Genomic DNA, 21,532 nt, shown 5'->3' with positions numbered 1-21,532 from the left:
GTTGCTGAGGTAACCGCTGCTGCTACTGACTTCTGTGTTGCTGGGAAACTGCTGCTGCTACAGCTGGGCTGCTACTGTTGGGTTGCTGAGGTAACATCGACACCAAATAAAGACAGCTGCTCGTCTTCCGTTACTGAAACGCCCAATCCAACCATTATATTCCCTGATGCATGGGTTTGCCTCTTACAATTACGCATATCTCGCAAATTACACGTAGTAATTTAATCAGACCTACCTAGATTAATCTGGTTTGTCTCCGTCTACGTCGGTGTTACAGGAATCAAATGTGTTGTAACCAGGCATCTCACGGGGTCGGTGTTACAGGAAACACATGTGTTGGAACTAGGCATCTCACGGGGTCGGAGTTACAGGAATCATATGTGTTGGACCAAGGCATCTCACGGGGTCGGTGTTACAGGAATCACATTTGTTGGACCAAGGCATCTCACGGGGTCGGTGTTACAGGAAACACATGTGTTGGAACTAGGCATCTCACGGGGTCGGTGTTACAGGAATCACATGTGTTGGACCAAGGCATCTCACGGGGTCGGTGTTACAGGAATCAAATGTGTTGTAACCAGGCATCTCACGGGGTCGGTGTTACAGGAATCACATGTGTTGGACCAAGGCATCTCACGGGGTCGGTGTTACAGGAAACACATGTGTTGGAACCAGGCATCTCACGGGGTCGGTGTTACAGGAATCACATGTGTTGGACCAAGGCATCTCACGGGGTCGGTGTTACAGGAATCACATGTGTTGTAACCAGGCATCTCACGGGGTCGGTGTTACAGGAATCACATGTGTTTTAACCAGGCATCTCACGGGGTCGGTGTTACAGGAAACACATGTGGTGGAACAAGGCATCTCACGGGGTCGGTGTTACAGGAAACACATGTGTTGGAACCAGGCATCTCACAGGGTCGGTGTTACAGGAAACACATGTGTCGGACCGAGGCATCTCACTGGGACGGTGTTACAGGAAACACATGTGGTGGAACCAGGCATCTCACGGGGACGGTGTTACAAGGAACGGATGTGTTGTAACCAGGCCTATCTGCTTCATCATATCTGCTTCATTTGGTTCATGTGCCGGTGTCAAAAGAACGCATAAAACAGAATGGGATACATGTGTCAATGCATTTGTTTGTTTACTATACACGCGGTTTCTGTTACAGCTAAAGCTATCAAGGACACCACTAGGCCACGAGTATAATATTTCATTAACATTAATGTTTTAGAGGCTGCTAACGAATACATTATTAATTATTACAACATTTAATAATAAGGATAAACTGCACGCAATGATAATTGATATTGTACAGAAAATAGTTCATACATACCATTAAGACAATTGACTCATATCCGGGCACAAAAAACACATTAACATCAATATAAACACACATATAATATATGTATAGATGAATAGGACAGGGTAACAAACAAGGGTTAGATAAAAGAAAGACGTAATTCTTGTTATTAACATAAATGCATTTGAACCATTGCAAAACACAATAAATATACAAGAATGGGATATAACAAAAGCGCTGCATTTGGTAAGCAATCAAAAGCAAAGAAAGTTGTGCTAATAAACTCAACATTATGTCTTCATTCGCACACCTTCACTCAAACGCACCATCTAGCAATCGTGTAAGTTTTCATTAATGAATTATATATTTACTTAATTATTTGAACATTTTCGTCACAATTGTCGTATAGAAATACAGGCCGTACAAATTCGTTCTTAACAAATGTAAATATTATTACAATTCCACATGAATCTGAAATCCTTATGATAGGGATTTTAAGTAGATAAATATTATGCATGGAGTTGCGGAATGAGTTTTTGTTAAAGTGCTTTGAAGATCCAGTACAACACTATGTGCCAACAGGGTGATGCAGGTGATACTGCTCGGACATTGTGGTGACAAACCAAATAGCATAGTCGGGCAGAATCTGGGATATATGCCAACGACCAGCGGATTCTGACGCGGATGGCGCACTCATAAACCAATAGGCCAATACCCCCCCCCCCACAACCACCACCCAGAGATATGGGCTGTGTGCTAAAGTATATGTACTGATATTGAATAGTTATAAATATTCTGCACACAGCTGTAATGATGTTGAGAGACCCTACAAATCACAACACTGACAACAATTGTGAACATACCTGTTGGTCCTGGTTCAACAGCATCTGTCTTTCCAGAAGGAGGACTTTGTGTACTCGTAGAGGGTGTGGTGGAAGGGGTGGTTGTTGTTGCAACTGCAGATGTTGGTAAGGAGAGAGAGACAGACAGAGAGGAATACATGCATTAGTTCAGTCACAGTTAGATGATCATGCTCGTGCAAAGATGTATGTCATTCCCAAAATAACTTTAGTTTTTATCTTATACTTACCTGTATCATAGTCATCTTCATATTTTAGGGGCGGTGGGGTAGCCTCGTTGTTAAAGCGTTCATTCGGTGCGCGGAAGGCCCGGGTTCGATGCCCCACATGACTACAATGTGTGAAACCCATTTCACGTGTCCCTCACCGTGATATTGCTGGAATATTGCTAAAAAGGGCGTAAAATCCAACTCTGTCATTCACTCACTTGACATGTTGTGTTTCAAATACATGAATCCAGCAAAGTGTGACTGGTACAATCGTCTGGCCACCCACTCCGCTGAATGCTAACGAAACTAGACTATACTCACAAACATTGATGTTGAGAGATCTTGATGCATTGTACGTCACACCACGGACAACATTGGTGGCCATACATGTGTATGTTCCTGAATCTTCTATTTGAAGATTAGAAAGTGTCCATTCTCCGCCCGGCGTGGTGGAATTATCGTCTCCTTCTTTGTGCCAGGAGAAGGTTGCTGGTGGGTTGGTATCAGCATTACACTTCAGGGTGACGGTGTCGCCAGCAGTGTGTGTGCCTCCTGCAAGGTTGGAGCTGACATCGGGGTCACTCTCAGTGAATGTATCTGAAAATATTAGCATGAGTCAGTGTGTGAGTGAGTGAGGGAGTGAGTGAGTGAGTGTGTGGGGTGTGTGCCCCCAGCAGGGTTGGAGCTGACATCGGGGGCGCTGTCACTGAATGGATCTGAAAACACTAGAAGTGACACCAATTTACACATAATGACATGCCTGCTGACAATGCAACACTGGCACATTTTTTCCGTAACCTGTCATATGAATGACATATGAAAGTCTATCGGATAGGTTTGTCGCATCTATATATAACAGTATCCATTTTATGATAAAATCATTCCAGTAAAAGCATTGAAAAGTATTCAAAGCAACAGGATTTTTGCACAAACTCTATTCGTTTTACAACAAAACACATTTGTTAAACAACCTGTTGATCAAAAATATACCAGTAAACAAACTTTTTGATATGTAGATTCACAGTCATCATTTGCTAAATTATGCGAAACATGTTCTCCTTTCCTAAACTGTGTACTTACAGAAAACTGCGATCTTGTCAGTTTGTCTACATGTAGAGTTGCATGTTTCGAACCCTGTAGGTTTTGTGAGCGTGGTGTGGTTTGCTGCACACCGGATGGTCATTCCATTGTCTTGTCTGCTGACATTCAGTGTCAGCTGACTTACTCGATCAAAGGTGCACGTTCCTGTAGTTGGATAGGAAGGGTTTAGTCTGGCTAGACTAGTTATGTCCTCTGGCGTGTTGCCACGGTACCTGAACCACAAGAAGTCTCCTGCAGGTTTTCCAATAGATCCCTGACACCGGAATTGAACCTGCTGTCCGTCTGTGTAGCCATCAGCGTAGGCAGGAGTCAGTGTTATGGTTGGTGTCAAAGGTTGTGCTGCAATGAAACATACACACACATTACATCACTTAAGAAATATGAAATAGGTGACTCCAACATGACTAACCGCATCTTAATTTCTACATGTGGAGTTAAAAGCAAATTCTTTAGACTGTGTCTTTGTCGTAGTTTTAAACAAAATATGTAAAATATAGCACAGTTTTTTAGTTCTGTTACTTAAAGGTCCTGAAACTCAGTAATTATTTGTCATGAACTGTATAACTTATGTTTCAAAATGTAAATGATAAAACTCACTTACCTTGCAACAGAAGATTCATATCAGCTGTCTTTGTATCAGCCGTGTTCCCTGCTGTTTGATAATCAACAGAACAGCGGTAGGCTGCCTCATCCTCACATTCTACACGATCAAAACGCACACTTGTGGAACCATCAGACATGATGAGTGTTGTTCGAAGTTTAAAATCATCTGCAACACCTGGACCATAGAGTGATGAGTCGACATCTGGTCTAAAAACTGCGATGTCCGTATAAGATGGATCTGTAGTTCTTTTTCTACTCATTGTTATTGTAAAAAGTACTTCTCCCGGTGCCAGTACATATTCACACTTGACAGTGACTGGGTTGGGTCCTTTAATTCCTGTCTCATCTCTTGCTGTCAGCGTTATTCCATAAACATGCGAAACACCTGCAATGAAAAGTGTATTATTTAACCTCTCATTCACCACCTGATACCGAATCAGTGACATCCCTGATGCTCGACCAATGAACGAACACCACAGACATATAATCCAAGCGAACCTTTAAACGTAAGCACTATCCCTGTTTACACATTGGTTGTCTCCCAACTAAATGAGGTTCAAACTGTACACAAATTATACTTATTCGTCTACTTATCCATGGTTTGGTGACTCGTTTTGGTCCCGACTATGTTCATAATACTATAGGCTCATCGGGAAAATAGACACCTTGTGCTCATCTAGAGTTGAACGAAAGCCAATATAGCTGATCGTGCTGTCGACAATTGATTTAGCTGTTTCACTAGCCGGGATCACCCTTCACTTGATCACTCGAGCTATGTATTCTAATGATATTGATCCTAGACTGTCACAGAACGTGAATATCAGACCAAGCAAACTCTCATTATACCAATAATACGCTGTCTATGTCAAAATGCATTACTGATTTGACACAATCATTCGTAGTACACAAATATTCAAAACAAAAATTTGAATTCCTTGACAAGATATGGGACATTGGAAACATAGAGGTTTGTTGTTAAGACCAGCTGTCTCTAACCACGTGGACATGTTACATCATAATATAAAACCGTGGTGAAGTGAATGAAAAAAACCCACAAAAAAACTACAAATATAACAGCAAAAATACCAGATGGACTGGCAATGCACGAACAGAGCAAGCACTTTGTTAGTAATCTATAGGCTTCATCGCGTAAAATTGTTGATTATGAGTAACTTGCATAAGTGATCAGACGTCAAATGGAATAGCGCAGCCTCGGTGCTGCATAACAATTGATCATGCTAAATACATTGGGAAGAGAAAACAAATAGCTGAATCACCCGTGTATATACTCCCATATCAACATTAGTCAAGATTACAAACTTGCATTCTAACAGCGGATCTTTTGAATCGAGGTCAGGCGCCTTCTCCACATATGACCAAAGACGTCGACCTTAGTTTTATGCCCTGTTACACCGGGTAGCAGATAACAGAGTTCATTCATGCAGCCTGTGTACTTCGCATGTAAGGCAATCGCTACACCTTTACAAATGCCTCTCCTCATGACTGTGCTGCGTTTACGTATGCAGCTAGAAATAAACGCCGAGGGCACATCGACCTCGGAGTGTTATCGAGCACATGAGAACTTCCTGGTTCTGAATATTGACACCGAATCACAGGGGGATATGACAAAAGTAACTACACATGTTCGAACACTATATTAAACGAAGATGAATAAATCGATTAGACAATGACGTTGTCACACCAATTCCTTTACAAGTACTTTGTTGAAACAGTAGTGGTCATTGTCGCGAAAAGCTCCAACCAGTTCTCACGTTAAACAAATACTCAATAACTCACCGAATGAAATAAGGTAACTCGTAAATAGCCAACACGAGAAGGTCGGTATCCATACCATGATAACAACGGCACACAGAATTCACTCCTAAAGTTATGTTGATCTTTTTATAATATGAGACGTCAGAGAATAGCTGCAGCAGTGATCCACTTTTCAGTCCCGGGATTGCAAACATTAACCACATGCGCAGTGACGACTCAGAGAATTCTGGGTAGAATGACAGCAATATGTGTCAATGGGATCTGGTTTCAAAACCACAACCAGGTCTTCCGCGTGACTTGTGAAGGCTTAGAAATGTTTCACGCAATAATATTGTAATAAACATACTGTTGGGTTTTAAACGATTGACGGAATAACGATTTGTGTTTCAAACCTTTCCCCTTAGGTTGTATTTGCCAGCAGCTCATGCCGAGTTGTCTCCCTGCCCAGACCAACGTTTCATCAATGGGAGCTGGGATGTTGTGTCACTGCTTAAAACACACATCCTGTGTTATTGTGTATCAAATAGGACCTGGCTGATAGTGTATTGTCTATCATGTGGGGCCTGGCTGGTGGCAGTATTGTCTTCCATTCGGGGCCTGGCTGATGGTGTATTGTCCATCATGAGGGGCCTGGCTGATGTTGTATTGTCTATCATGTGGGGCCTGGCTGCTGGCAGTGTTGTCTCTCTTGTAGGACCTGGCTGATGGTGTATTGTCTATCATGTGGGGCCTGGCTGATGGTGTATTGTCTATCATGTGGGGCCTGGCTGATGGCGTATTGTCTATCATGAGGGGCCTGGCTGCTGGCAGTGTTGTCTCTCTTGTAGGACCTGGCTTACTGTGTATTTACTATAAAGTAGGCCCTGGCTGATGTTGTATTGTCTATCACGTGGGACCTGGCTGATGGTGTATTGTCTGTCTTGTAGGATCTGGTGTATGGTGAATTATGCATCAAGTAGGCCCTGGCTGTTGGTGTATTCTATATGAAGTAGGCCCTGGCTGATGTTGTATTGTCTATCATGAGGGGCATGGCTTATGGTGTATTCTGTATCAAGTAGGCACTGGCTGATGATGTATTGTGTATCGTGTAGGACGTGGCTGATGGTGTATTGTTTATCGTGTAGGACCTGGCTGATGGCGTATTGTCTATCGTGTAGGACCTCACCAATTGTGTATTGTGTATCATGTTGGATCTGGCTGGTGGTGTATTGTGTATCATGTAAGATCTGGCAGGTGGTGTATTGTGTATCATGTAGGACCTGACTGATGGTGTATTGTGCATCATGTAGGACGTGGCTGATGGTGTATTGTGTATCATGTAGGACCTGGCTGGTGGTGTATTGTGTATCATGTAGGACCTGGCTGGTGGTGTATTGTATATCATGTAGGACCTGGCTGGTGGTGTATTGTATATCATGTAGGGCCTGGCTGATGGTGTATTGTGTATCATGTAGGACCTGGCTGATGGTGTATTGTGCATCATGAGGGATCTGGCTGGTGGTGTATTGTATATCATGTAGGACCTGGCTGGTGGTGTATTGTGTATTATGTAGGACCTGGCTGATGGTGTATTGTGCATCATGTAGGACGTGGCTGATGGTGTATTGTATATCATGTAGCACCTGGCTGATGGTGTATTGTGTATTATGTAGGACCTGGCTGGTGGTGTATTGTGCATCATGTATGACCTGGCTGATGGTGTATTGTGTATCATGTAGCACCTGGCTGATGGTGCATTGTGCATCATGTAGGATCTGGCTGGTGGTGTATTGTGTATCATGTAGGACCTGGCTGGTGGTGTATTGTGTATTATGTAGGACCTGGCTGATGGTGTATTGTGCATCATGTAGGACGTGGCTGATGGTGTATTGTATATCATGTAGCACCTGACTGGTGGTGTATTGTGTATCATGTAGGATCTGGTTGATGGTGTATTGTGCATCATGTAGGACCTGGCTGATGGTGTATTGTGTATCATGTAGGACCTGGCTGGTGGTGTATTGTGTATCATGTAGGACCTGGCTGGTGGTGTATTGTGTATCATGTAGGACCTGGCTGATGGTGTATTGTGTATCATGTAGGACCTGGCTGGTGGTGTATTCTGTGTCATGTAGGACCTGGCTGGTGGTGTATTGTGTATCATGTAGGACCTGGCTGGTGGTGTATTGTGTATCATGTAGGACCTGGCTGATGGTGTATTGTGCAACATGTAGGGCCTGGGTGATGGTGTATTGTCCATCATGTAGGACCTTGCTGGTGGTGTATTGTGTATCATGTAGGACCTGGCTGATGGTGTATTGTGTATCATGTAGGACCAGGCTGATAGTGTATTGTGTATCACGTAGGACCTGGCTGATGGTGTATTGTGTATCATGTAGGACCTGTCTGATGGTGTATTGTGTATCATGTAGGACCTGGCTGATGGTGTATTGTGTATCATGTAGGACCAGGCTGATGGTGTATTGTATATCATGTAGGACCTGGCTGATGGTGTATTGTGTATCATGTAGGATCTGGCTGGTGGTGTATTGTGTATCGTGTAGGGCCTGGCTGATGGTGAAGTATATAGCTTTTGGACCTGGCTGGGGGTGTATTGTATATCATGTAGGACCTGGCTGGTGGTTTATTGTGTATCATGTAGGACCTGGCTTGTGGTGTATTGCCTGCTGTGTGGGACCTAACTGTTGGTGCGCTGTCTACGATGTAACACGTGGCTGTTGGTGTATTTTGTGAAATGTGAGACCTAGCTGAGGGTGATATTGCGTGACTTTGACGTCACCGTCGTCGTCGATCATTGCTCATTTTGTCTACTTTCCCATGTGTAACTCAGCACATGCCATTAATCTTTTGTTTATCACATATACCAAATATCCATACACCCCAGATGGTCATAGATAACCTCGAATTCCAAGATACTTTTATTGTTTGGTCACATGGTATGTCTTTTCAATTTCGCGCTGGATAGAAACAAATTGTCATTTAGAATTTTTGATTACCTTTTCAGTACATGGGTGAATGTTAATGAACATTAAAATTTACATTAAGCAGTAATACAATCTCGAAAAGAAAAACCACTTTGGGTCTATTGTGCAGCACAAGAACACATCACTGCAAGTTCGGCAACGTTATCGACAATGTCGATGTTTTTGCCGTTGTGTGTTGTTCTCTCTTACATCCTACATTCAGCTCATAGCGTCAACGTGAAGATATATCCTGACATTAGTAAAGAAAAGGTGGTCGAAAGGTGATTCGTCCATGACGATGTGCCTGTTATCCCACAATTGTCGGTCAAGGATGCTGAGTTGGAAGAAGGCGAAAAGGGGAAGTCAGATGCCTCAGATGCAGCTGGGACTCCAGTCGGTACAAAGAACGCATCATCCCCATCGGCCCGAGATTCTGCCACAGGGGAGGCAGAGGGTCCCAGAACACTTGCGGGCTTTCATACATTGGGACAAACTCATCACATTAAACGTCCCCAAAGTGTCCCAGAGAATTGTCAGCGTGATCCCGACTTCATCAGTGTGGGTGCCGTGAAGAGGTTCACCACCCGGAAGCCCCTGTACCCGGTGGTGATCGAGTATGGGTGTGGTCGACAGGCGGGACGGGAGTACAGGTATGTAACGGGGACTACCGAGGCGAAGTGTGATCACAAGGGATGGTGGACACTGCCGGCTCTTCTCTGTGCTCGTAAGTGAGTGAGTGAGTGGTTGAGTGGGTGGTTGATTGAGTGAGTGAGTGAGTGGTTGAGTGAGTGAGAGTGGTTGGGCGGGTGAGTGAGTGGTTGAGTGGGTGGTCGAGTGGGTGGTTGAGTGAGTGAGTGAGTGGTTTAGTGAGTGAGTGAGTGGTTGAGTGAGTGGTTGAGTGGTTGAGTGAGTGAGTGAATGGTCGAGGGAATGAGTGAGTGGTTGAGTGAGTGAGTGGTTGAGTGAGTGGTTGAGTGAGTGAGTGAGTGGTTTAGTGAGTGAGTGAGTGGTTGAGTGAGTGAGTGAATGGTCGAGGGAATGAGTGAGTGGTTGAGTGAGTGAGTGGTTGAGTGGTTGAGTGAGTGGTTGTGTGGTTGAGTGAGTGGTTGCGTGAGTGAGAGTGGTTGAGTGAGTGGCTGAGTGAGTGAGTGAGTGAGTGGTTGAGTGAGTGAGTTGTTGAGTGGGTGATTGCGTGAGTGAGTGGTTGAGTGAGTGGTTGAGTGGTTGAATGAGTGGTTGAGTGAGTGAGTGGGTGAGTGGTTGAGTGAGTGAGTGTGGTTGCGTGAGTGAGTGAGTGGTTGAGTGAGTGGTTGAGTGGTTGAGTGGGTGGTTGCGTGAGTGAGTGAGTGAGTGGTTGAGTGAGTGAGTAAGTGGTTGAGTGAGTGAATGGTCGAGTGAATGAGTGAGTGGTTACGCGAGTGAGTGAGTGAGTGGTTGAGTGAGTGAGTGGTTGAGTGGTTGTGTGGTTGAGTGAGTGGTTGCGTGAGTGAGAGTGGTTGAATGAGTGGCTTAGTGAGTGAGTGAGTGAGTGGTTGCGTGGGTGGTTGCGTGAGTGAGTGGTTGAGTGTGTGGTTGAGTGGTTGAGTGAGTGGTTAAGAGGGGGAGTGAGTGGTAGAATGAGTGGTTGTGTGGTTGAGTGAGTGGTTGAGTGAGTGAGTGAGTGAGTGGTTGAGTGAGTGTGGTTGAGTGAGTGAGTGGTTGAGTGCGTGGTTGAGTGAGTGAGTGAGTGAGTGGTTGAGTGAGTGAGTGGTTGAGAGAGTGAGTGGTTGAGTGAGATAGTGAGTGGTTGAGTGAGTGGTTGAGTGAGTGGTTGAGTGTGTGAGTGAGTGAGTGGTTGAGTGGGTGGTTATATGGTTGAGTGAGTGGTTGAGTGGGTGGTTGAGTGGGTGGTTATATGGTTGAGTGAGTGGTTGAGTGAGTGGTTGAGTGATTGGTTGAGCTGGTGGTTGTGAGTGAGTTGTTGAGTGAGTGACGGACAGGTTGAGTGAGTCGCCTCGAAAGACATACAGATGCTACTGGGGACCCATTCAAACCTAGAGGTGCCAGTGACATGAGTGCAGCTGTGTAAGATTGTGTCTCGGTTGAGCTGCTGCGTCTCTAGTAGATGTGGTAGATGTGAGTTGTACTGAAGGTATATACAAATAGGATCTTAAGTAATTTCTCTCATGCATCCGTGAATATAAAAGCGATTTGTGAAACGTCAGTTTTAGCTCATTTGTGTCGTGTATTGTTTGTGTGTAAATATCTGCAGTAGTTCAGTGACTCTCTATGTCCATATTACAGCACATTTATATCATGTAAATATCTAGCAGTAGTTCACCTGTGTTAAGGCAAACATAACATGCAAGGTGACTCTCTATGTCCATATTAGCACACTTATATCATGTAAATATCAAGCAGTAGTTCTGCTGTGTTGAGGCATATATAACATGCATGGTGATGGTATATTTCAATTTTAACACAATTAATAATGTAATTCTCGTTCGGCAGTTTGCTGAACAAGGTAATGACAGAAGTGGATCTGCCTTTTATAGAAAACCTGCCTTGTTCCTGCACGTGGCAAGTTTGTGCGAATAGGTTCATTTAAGTACGGGTCATGATGAAATAGAAAAAACACAATCCACTTATATAAGGTTTTAATATCTTCGTATTTTCTCAGATAAACAACTGTTATGAAGCGAGAGGATTTTGTGGACTTTTGCTTACAATAAAAATATATGCACTCATTTCTTTCACCGCAGAAGTTGTTTGATCATATCTCCTAAGACGCTAGTACTCGATTTGAAGAGTTATGTCCCTTTCTCTTGTAAGGATTCGGGTTCGAAATCCAGATTCGGCCTGATTGTGATTCTTGGATTGTAATCACACAGGGACGGTGAGTTCGTTGGTAACCAGACTGGTACATATCTCAGACTTGAATCACAGCATTTCCTTGTAAGACAGAGAGTTTATTCAGTATCCAAGGCCATATGGCCCATAGTACAGTCAGTTTTAGAAGATACATAAAAATCAACGTGATCTTGAACATAGTATAATATATTTACCTGAGTCTAAATATATGTTCCAAATACATTGCTAAAGTTTTGATAACTTCTGCATTGGTCGAATTCAACAAATTGATCATCAATTGATTGTCTGTGCTTGTAAAATCTAAATTAGGTAGAAACTTTAATCTCAACGTTTTATATTTTTCAAATATTTCGCATTTCCTTCCAAGTAACATTTCATGATAACACTCCCTGATAGAAGTGAAATACTGTTCACAGAGGTGTTCCCCGACTAACTCATTGTACAATTTGTTTCCCAAACACATTGTTGACTCTTATCCACAATTTCCACAGTTTATCAGAACTGGGATAAAATACTAAATATTTAAAAATCCCATAGCTGTTGGCTGTTACCTGAAACACTGGGGAAGAGCTGTGTACGCGGGAAACGTGTCTATCACAGTGTCCGGCCGGACATGTCAACCGTGGACAGCTGACACGCCACACGTAAGGAACAGGTTCTGTCGGTCCACCAGCCCCTACTACGCGGACGGGTCTGTCAGCGCTGCGGGCAACTCCTGCAGGGATCCGGATGGAACCGGCAAGCCCTGGAACTACACCACTGATCCCATGAAACGCTGGGAGTTTTGCAACATTCAGGAATGTAGAAGAGGTAATGTGTGTTTGTTTGTTTGTTTATTTGTTTGTTGTTTAAAGCCACACAGAAATATTCCCGCTATATGACGGCGGTCTGTAAAGAATTGAGTCTGGACAAGACAATCCAGTGATTGACATCACGAGCATTGATCCACGGAATTGAGATACGATGACATGCCTCAACCAAGTCAGCGAGCCTGACCACCCGTTCCCGTTAGTCGCCTCTTACAAGCACAGTCGCTTTTACGGTTTGTGATTCAGTGTGATTCAGTTGCGTGAAACAGTATTTCGATAGTATAAGGCAGTATGATGAAGCATCAGTTCTTATAGGCTGCACACAGATCAATGTTTCCCATAGACTTCTATAGTAAGGCTATGTTTCTTTTAAAATAACTAAGCGTTCAACAATTGTTAAATGTAATGTCTTAAAGCAGAAATAAAACTGGTAAAGGACTAGCTTAGCCAGTTCCTTTTCCGAGTACAGGAGACCCGTGAATATTCCGGGGTAGAATAGGTCTTCAGCAACCCATGCTTGCCGTAAAAGGTGACTATGCTTGTCGTAAAAGGCGACTAACGGGATCGGGTGGTGAGGCTCGCTGACTTGGTTCATGCATGTCATCGATCCCAATTGCGTGGATCGATGCTCATGATATTTATGACTGGATTGTCTGGTCCAGACTCGACTATTTACAGACCGCCGTCATATATCTGGAATATTGCTGAGTGCGGCGTTAAACAACAAACCAACCAACCAACCGAGTACAGGAAGCTCAACACACCACCCTGAGTCCTGCACCATATGTCACCAGCTGTCTGTGGTCAAATTCACCATGAGTCATCATGTTCAAAACGACAACACTAAATATAGAAAAACATGGTCAGTTTAAACTAAAGGATGGATACCGTATTTGCCGTAATAAGCGCTCAGGGAGCTCTCAAAATTAGAAATAGGGGCTCTTATTAGATAATATTTTGGTGAAAAAAACAGAGTTTAAAGATAAATTTTGTGGTTTATGCTGACGGCCTGACTGTTTATATACGACAGATATATTTTCCCAGAATTTAATTCCCCATAATTAAGGGTGCATATAACACACGAGTGCGTATCATACACGAATAAATAAGTCTTGTGTGCATTGATCATTCGCAAGGGGTGCTAATTGGGATTGTTCACTTGCCAATATATTAGCAAATATCGCCGTGGGTGCTTATTACGTCGAATACGGTAAACATATATATTTAAAAAACATAAACATCTTACACAAAATCATCCAATCACCGCTGCAAGTTGGTTCAATCTACGAATCTGCTTGTTGAATTACTTATTCTGATTAGGTGTAATAGTACGTGCAACTGTAGTTGCGATAGTGTTGACTGTAGATATAGGCACACACCTGCGTTCTAAATAGGTGGGAGAGTGAGCTTTAATCAGTACTTAAGTTCTAGCACAGCTGTCAGCTTGTAGGGAAAGTTCTCATTTAGTTTTTGTTTTTTTACAAGAAATTGAATCGTTCCATATTTTTTTATTAATATGTTGTGTATATAATATAGTTGGTTTTTTTATAATTTGCAGAATAAATTTGATAACTGAGATTGTTAGTGGCCGTATCCTCGAAGGGGGTTGAAGTAGTGTAAAATGATTGTCCCCTGGAGAAGGTACGTAAGGCCACGACATTCAAAGTAGATTTATTCTTACCACATCCTTTAACCGTAGAATATATGTTGTTTTAGTAAGGCTAATTGTGTTAATAATCGCCAACATCTGAAGGGATGATGTAAATCCAGCTGGGGTCCATGCAGGAAGCAAAGGTACTGTAAGTCCCCATGGTCCCCAGTATGGTGATCTAACTTCCCTACAAGTGAGTGAGTGAGTGAGTGAGTGAGTGAGTGAGTGTGTGAGTGAGTGAGGTTTCAAGTCACATCGGCAATATTTCAGCCATATCGTGACTATCAAAGGTTACAGATCATACCAACGAAGGGCAGTAAAATAACTAGACTTACCACAGAGAAATGTTTTTAAACTAGTAGGGCATCATTAAATGGATATTACGATACATAACAATACATCATAAAAACAGGACATTGATCTCCAGCAACTGAAAGGTCGAAGTGATACAGGTTTAAAACGTTTACCTCATCCGAAATACGAACCCACGATCATAGGCTTCTGGCCGTCAACATTACGCCTCCCCAGACATCTTTGCCAGTCGTACCTTAACATCTACGAGCACGACTTTGATGCCGACAATCCAATGATCTTTATCGGGGCGATTGTGGGATTCAAACCCATGAAACACCGAACCATGTACGAGGGTTATATGTGGGATACCTCAAACAACTGGACCACCCATGGCCCTTAAAACTAGTGAAGGGGATGGGGGTGGGGGGTGTGTGTGATCGTGACTGAGAATGCTTTTACACAGCTTTCTGCAATATTTGGTGTGGGGACTCCGTTGATCGCATGATCTGGAATTGCACATTGAAGGCGAGATAAAGAATAAGGATGATTGCCAATGCTGTGTTACTCTGTTCACAGAGACGGAGTGTGGCTCCCCTCTTTACATCCCAGGTGCGACCCCTATCCAGACACAGGTCAAGGTTCATGGTGTGGACGTGACCTACACGTGTCGGGACGGAATGACCTACATGTCCGGAGAGAAGACCATCTCTTCTAACATGGCGACTGAACAGTGGTCAGAGCCAACACTCTTGTGTTACGGTAACGTTCTTTTTCCTTTTAAAACAACGAGCGAGTGAAGACAAACCTATAACGGGAAGGGTATATTGTTTTAAGTTTAAAGCCCGATGTAACGGCCCGGGTAGGCCTACAAATGAAAAATGTAAACTTGGAAATGTTGGTATGAATGGTGAGGTGAGGTGAAATGGGGTTTAACGTCGCGTCAAAGATTACTGCACTTATATAGCGACGTGCATGGACATGTCTGTGTTTGTTTGGCTGCTTGTACTAGTCCGGACTGATGCCGATTTATAGTGCTAGCACACTGAGATACCATGCCGCAGTTGAACATGAATACCCAACTCAGACACGGTATACTGACTCCGAGCCAACCAGTCCTTGTTTTAGCCCCTTAATGCCGAGCGCCAGAAAGGGTAACAACAAGTACCATCTTTTAACGTCTTTTGGTATGACGCGGCCGGGGATCGAACACCGGACCTTCCGCTCTCCGGGCGGACGTACGCTCTACCATTAGACCACGGAGGCGGTCCTTTATTGGATAGGTTATACAGACTAGGTTTCGGTGAATTATTTTCTTGTGAAAGTCGATCGATAGTATGACAGCCAGCAGACAAAGTGCAAACCACCAATTGTGGCGTGGAAAACAAATCCCCAAACCCACATAATCAACATCATCGATTGTGTGTCATTTACATTATTATCTTATATATTTCATCATGGTATAGAAATAATTATGTTTACAAAAACATTTTGAAGGATGGACTTGCCATATATAAACCCTGACTGCATTGAGTTCGGTTTCGCTCACATACACGGCAACTTTGTGCTATCTGTAAAACCCAGTTTCATCAAATTAATTTTTGTGTCAATAACCAGTGTGTGGAAGGGATTCAGAAGCTTATAAATTTTGAAAAAGGCAAATCCATGTATTATTTCTACATTCGATTGGAAATTCGATTGAGTACCTTGGATCTGTATGATATCACAGCCTCGTTTGTAGTCCGATTCGAATGACATGACGCTAAAATAGCTGTCCAATCAAATTTCACGTACTGGTAATTTGAACTTCCTGTAAGGGACGTAACTCCTGCATCACGATATAGAACTATTTTCGCCCTAAACTCCAGTTACTGCTACTACAGTAGGATATGTAGAACTCTTTCAATAAAGTCTTTTCGATTGGTTATGTGAATTTAGACCAATGTGCTGGCAAGTGGAATGGGGATGGTGGTGTGACTTGCTAACGAAATGGTAGCGGATGGTTCGCCTAGAATGGGCATTAAACACAAGATAATCGAGGATGATAATCAATGGGCATTAAAAACAAGGTAATCGAAGATGATAATCAATGGGCATTATACACAAGATAATCGAGGATGATAATCAAAGGGCATTATACACAAGATAATCGAGGATGATAATCAATGGGCATTATACACAAGATAATCGAGGATGATAATCAAAGGGCATTATACACAAGATAATCGAGGATGATAATCAATGGGCATTATACACAAGATAATCGAGGATGATAATCAATGGGCATTAAACACAAGATAATCGAGGATGATAATCAATGGGCATTATACACAAGATAATCGAGGATGATAATCAATGGGCATTAAACAAAAGATAATCGAGGATGATAATCAATGGGCATTATACACAAGATAATCGAGGATGTTAATCAATGGGCATTATACACAAGATAATCGAGGATGATAATCAAAGGGCATTATACACAAGATAATCGAGGATGATAATCAGCTAGCCCCACCCCCATCCCATCTCGAATCATCTCCAAGCTCTCAACCCCTCCTCCCCAACCCTCCCTAAACTCAAATACACTGTAGTCTGTTCTTAACACCTCAGTACTGCTATTACAGCTAGACGCTGCTTCTACGTGGACTATTTGAGGAATCAAAGCATCTATGGCGGACAAGAGGATCACACAGCCTCAGGCTTTCAGTGCCAGAGCTTCGACCGCCAAACGCCTCACAGACACCCATGGAACAAGGTATGCCTCTGTCCCAGCTTCTAACACCGACTCCCATATGATAGGTATGGAGCAACTTTTATCCTCCAGTGCGTATTGGCTGGCCCAGTTGTCTTAAGTGTAGCAATGCACCGTGCAGAGTTGTTTCCCTTGGGCGAGATAGGACTACACACGTGTTTCGTTAAACCAACATTTTTAAACATGAGTACAACAGACATATCTCGAGGTCATATCAGCCAAATTATCCCTTTGAGATGAGGTGAAATATGTTTTAACATCGCGTCTCTGATAATTGTAGTAATGGCGAGCGCGCGCGCGTGTGTGTGTGTGTGTGTGTGTTTGCTAGTCTAGTCTTGGAAGGTACCAATTGCAAGGATCTTATAGTGCTAGCACACTGAGATACCACTGAGATAATATGAATACTCCACTCAGTCACAGCATACTGACTCCGTGTCGACCAGGCAGGATAACAACAAGTACCATTTTTCAACAACTTTTGGTATGACGCGGCCGCGGTTCGAACCCCGCACATTCCGCTCTCCGGGGGGACGCTCTGCCACTACACCACGGAGGCGGTTTATCCCACTGAGGCCGTATAACGATATGAAGTCAAATATTTCCAGTTAAGTGAGCATAGTTATTTGACATCTGTTTTGGGAAAGTATATACAGTGTATGCTTAGGGAAACACATCTTTTTCATGACGCTTTTAGTACCCAAAAGTGCTCACTGGAACAAATTCATACGCGGCCGTCAAAGTAACTGTTCTGAAGACAGTCTTGTGTATGTGATTTGAGCCCTCTGTTCCACGAATCAGTATTTAAGTGAGTGAGTTAGTATGGCTTTACGCCGCTTTTAGCAATATTCCAGCAATATCACGGCGGAGGACACAAGCAATGGGCTTCACACATTGTACCCATGTCGGGAACCGAACCCGGGTCTTCGGCATGACGAGCGAACGCTTGAACCACTAGGCTACCCGGTCGCCCCCAGTATTTAAGCAAATAATCATGTGTATGTGTCGGTATTAATTTATGCAGTTTGCCATGGTAGGATTACTTGTACGTGTTGGTATTAATCAACGTCAAATTAACACTTTAGAACATATGTGTGCTATTGTCATAAGAAACACATAATCAACCAATTACAACTTAATGGTAGTAGTTTTTTGTGTGTAGCCTTATTAATTGTTGATGTTTGTTATTTAACGCCGCAGTCAACAATATTCCAGCTATATGACGGCGATCTGTAAATAATCGAGTCTGGACCAGACAATCCATTGATTCACATCATGAGCATCGATCATGCAATTGGGATATGATAACGATGCATTGACCAAGTCAGCGAGCCTGACCACCCGAGCCCGTTAGTCGCCTCTTACGACAGGCAAAGTCGCCTTTTACGGCAAGACATATTCGATCTTCACGGGTAAAGTATTAATTCATGAACACTGTCTTGGTGGAAAAGTTGTATGTTTCAGTATTAATTTTAACGTCAAACAACAGTTTGAAACGTTTCCGTACTTCAGGTAGAAGTATCTGTATGTGTCGGTATTAATGTTGACGTCAATCAACAGTTTCCGTTCTTCACCCTTTTCCGTACATCACAGTAGAAGTATCTGAATGTGTCGGTATTAATGTTGACGTCAATCAACAGTTTCCATACTTCACAGTAGAAGTATCTGTATGTGTCGGTATTAATGTTGACGTGAATCAACAGTTTCCGTACTTAACAGTAGAAGGGGGGCACGGGTGGCCCAGTCGTCTAAGGCGCCGCGATTCGCTGTGCAGAGTTGCGTCCCTTGGGCACGCCAGAAACCTATGATTGTGGGTTCGAATCCCTGTTGGCCCCGATTATGTTTCTAGGTTTGTCAGCACCATACCCGTGCTCGTGGGTTTCACCGAAGTGGTAAACGTCTGAGACCTGCATCACTTCGGGCTTTCCTCCCACATTAAGCTGACACGCCGTGATATAACTGGAATACTGTTAAAAGCGGCGTTAAACCCAATTCACTCACTCACAGTAGAAGTATCTGTATGTGTCGGTATTAATGTTAACGTCAATCAACAGTTTCTGTACTTCACAGTAGAAGTGTCTGTATGTGTCGGTATTAATGTTAACGTCAATCAACAGTTTCCGTTCTTCACAGCAGAAGTATCTGCATGTGTCTGTATTGTTTCACGCAGACTGAGATGTTCCCGCTGGAGCTGAGCTTGGAGGGGGTGGGGAACCAGTGCCGGGACCCTGAGGGTGAAATGAAGCCCTGGTGCTACACGGTGTCCCCCAGGAAGAGATGGGGATTCTGCGCTGTCCCACAATGTTGACATCTTTTGTTCTCTTTCTGTTTTCGACACCATGAATACAAAACGAGTGTGTCGCCCGACATGTGGTTCGTACTGTGGACTGGCTGTATTTAAAGTATTTGTTTAAGTCAACCGCACTTAAGTAATTATTTTCTACCATTGTCACGAATTCCCTTGTCAATGCTCATTCTGTTTGTGTGAGAAATAGTACTTCGGCGTGTCTCATTTTGTAAAACATCTTTTTATTAGTGCTTCTACTTTTAATTTGTTTTTTTTTACATTATCCTCTTCACACCGTTCAGACAATTATGCATTAGGGGCCGGTCACGCGATCCCTTTTTGAAACGATACCACACATACATATTCTCTTGGAAATATGCACTCGACAGTATCACTATAATTGATTTATACAGCTACTAAAGCCTTGAATGTTGTACCCCTGATCGAACAACTATTAAACTATTTTTGTTCCTCATATTTTGTGAAATGTAGACACCAAAGGCTGGTTTTGCTGGAATGTTGCTGGAGACAAAGACATCACAATAGTTTCTCTCGGTATGTACACCATTGTGGAATAATGTAGATTTGAGCCCGCTCTTATACTAATCAGACTACAGCCTTCAAAACGTTCATGGTAGTCATGCGGAGAACAAGTCCAGATTGATGTCTGAGGCAAATCCCTGTTTTGGGACTATCTTCATGGTCTAGTGGTAGAGCGTCCGCCCGGAGAGCGGAAGGTCCGGGGTTCGATCACCTGCCGCGTCATAACAGAAGGCGTTAAAAGATATTACCTGCTACCCTTGTCTGGCGCTCGGCATTAAGGGGCTAGATCAAGGACTGGTCGGTTCGGAGTCAGTATACTGTGTCTGAGTGGGATATTCATTTTAAACTGCGGCATGGTATCTCAGTGGGCAAGCACTATTTACACGGCATTAGTCCGGACTAGTACAAGCACACACACACATATGCATGCGCATGCAAGTATATAATGCAATATTCTTGAACGCGACGTTGAATCCCACTTCACCTCACCTCGACCTTTTTTGACGTGTACCATGGGTCACAGGTTCACCCACTGTACCCTGCGGGGAATCGATCGAGGGCATTTGGAGTGATGAACCAAACCCACAAGGCTGGCCCACCACTCCGCCAACAATTATCTGATGTTTATTTCATACAGTTGCGTCCCTTAGACTCGCCAGGATCCTATTATTGTGGGTTCGAATCCCGATCAGCCCTTATTATGTTTATAAATCTCTCAGCACCATACCCGTGCTCGTGGGTTTTACCATATGAAGCAGTAAACGTCTGAGACCTGCATCACCTCGGGCTTTCCTCCCACACTGATCTGACACGCCGTGTAACTGGAATACGGTTCAAACGTATAGTGACTAAGAAACATGAAGTAGTTGGAATCGAACAGCCGTGTCAGCATTTTCCATTGTCGTGATAGAGTCGGAATGTAAGCACATCCTCCATCTGAGGTAATATCGATACAATATTCCCTTTGTTGAATGCACTAGCAATACAATTGCAAGAATTAACTGGTTCCCTCGGTATGCAGGGCAGCGCTAGCGCAGCATACCCAGGGAACCAGGCTGGAATTAACTTTGGAGCAGTAGAATGCAGGTATTCATGTAGTGACGCGCTGCTTTACATGTCATCCTTTGTTCTGACTAGCTACACTCCCGTCTCAGGGTGGATTTCAAGGGTAAAAAGACACTCAGTAAGATGAGATGAGATGATGAGATAAGATGATGAGATGAGACAAGACGATGAGACGAGACGAGACGAGACGACACGACACGACACGACACGACACGACACGACACGACACGATACGACACGACATGATGAGATGAGATGATGAAATGAAATGAGATGAGATGAGATGAGACTAACATCTAGTCTCTGAAATGAACATATCGTACCAAAAAAAACAGTTGTTCAGTTATCTTGATAAAAATATAATAAAAAGGGAGCCCAGTGATTCTCTTCATTTTCAGATACTGCAGTTATCTAGACTTGCCAAACATTATAGACTAGCATGGGCTGTTTTTCATATATATT

The 21,532-nt window shown here is 43.3% G+C and overlaps 1 protein-coding gene across 1 annotated transcript; it reads right to left on the bottom strand.

Annotated features, from left to right (window-relative positions):
• Window positions 1-2,052: 2,052 nt before the first annotated feature.
• On the bottom strand, window positions 2,053-6,035 carry LOC139457810 (cell adhesion molecule 2-like). Its single transcript, XM_071239156.1, has 5 exons — window positions 5,881-6,035; window positions 4,082-4,468; window positions 3,460-3,819; window positions 2,701-2,976; window positions 2,053-2,266 (listed from the first exon to the last, which is right to left on the bottom strand). The coding sequence occupies exons 1-5, from the start codon at window positions 5,936-5,938 to the stop codon at window positions 2,067-2,069; spliced, it is 1,281 nt and encodes a 426-aa protein (XP_071095257.1). The 5' UTR covers window positions 5,939-6,035; the 3' UTR covers window positions 2,053-2,066.
• Window positions 6,036-21,532: the final 15,497 nt, after the last annotated feature.

The sequence above is a fragment of the Haliotis cracherodii genome, unplaced genomic scaffold (genome assembly GCF_022045235.1).
Source record: "Haliotis cracherodii isolate W230 unplaced genomic scaffold, xgHalCrac1.p SCAF_12, whole genome shotgun sequence".
Classification (NCBI taxonomy): Eukaryota; Metazoa; Mollusca; class Gastropoda; order Lepetellida; family Haliotidae; genus Haliotis; species Haliotis cracherodii.
This window is presented reverse-complemented; position numbering and strand designations above follow the sequence as displayed.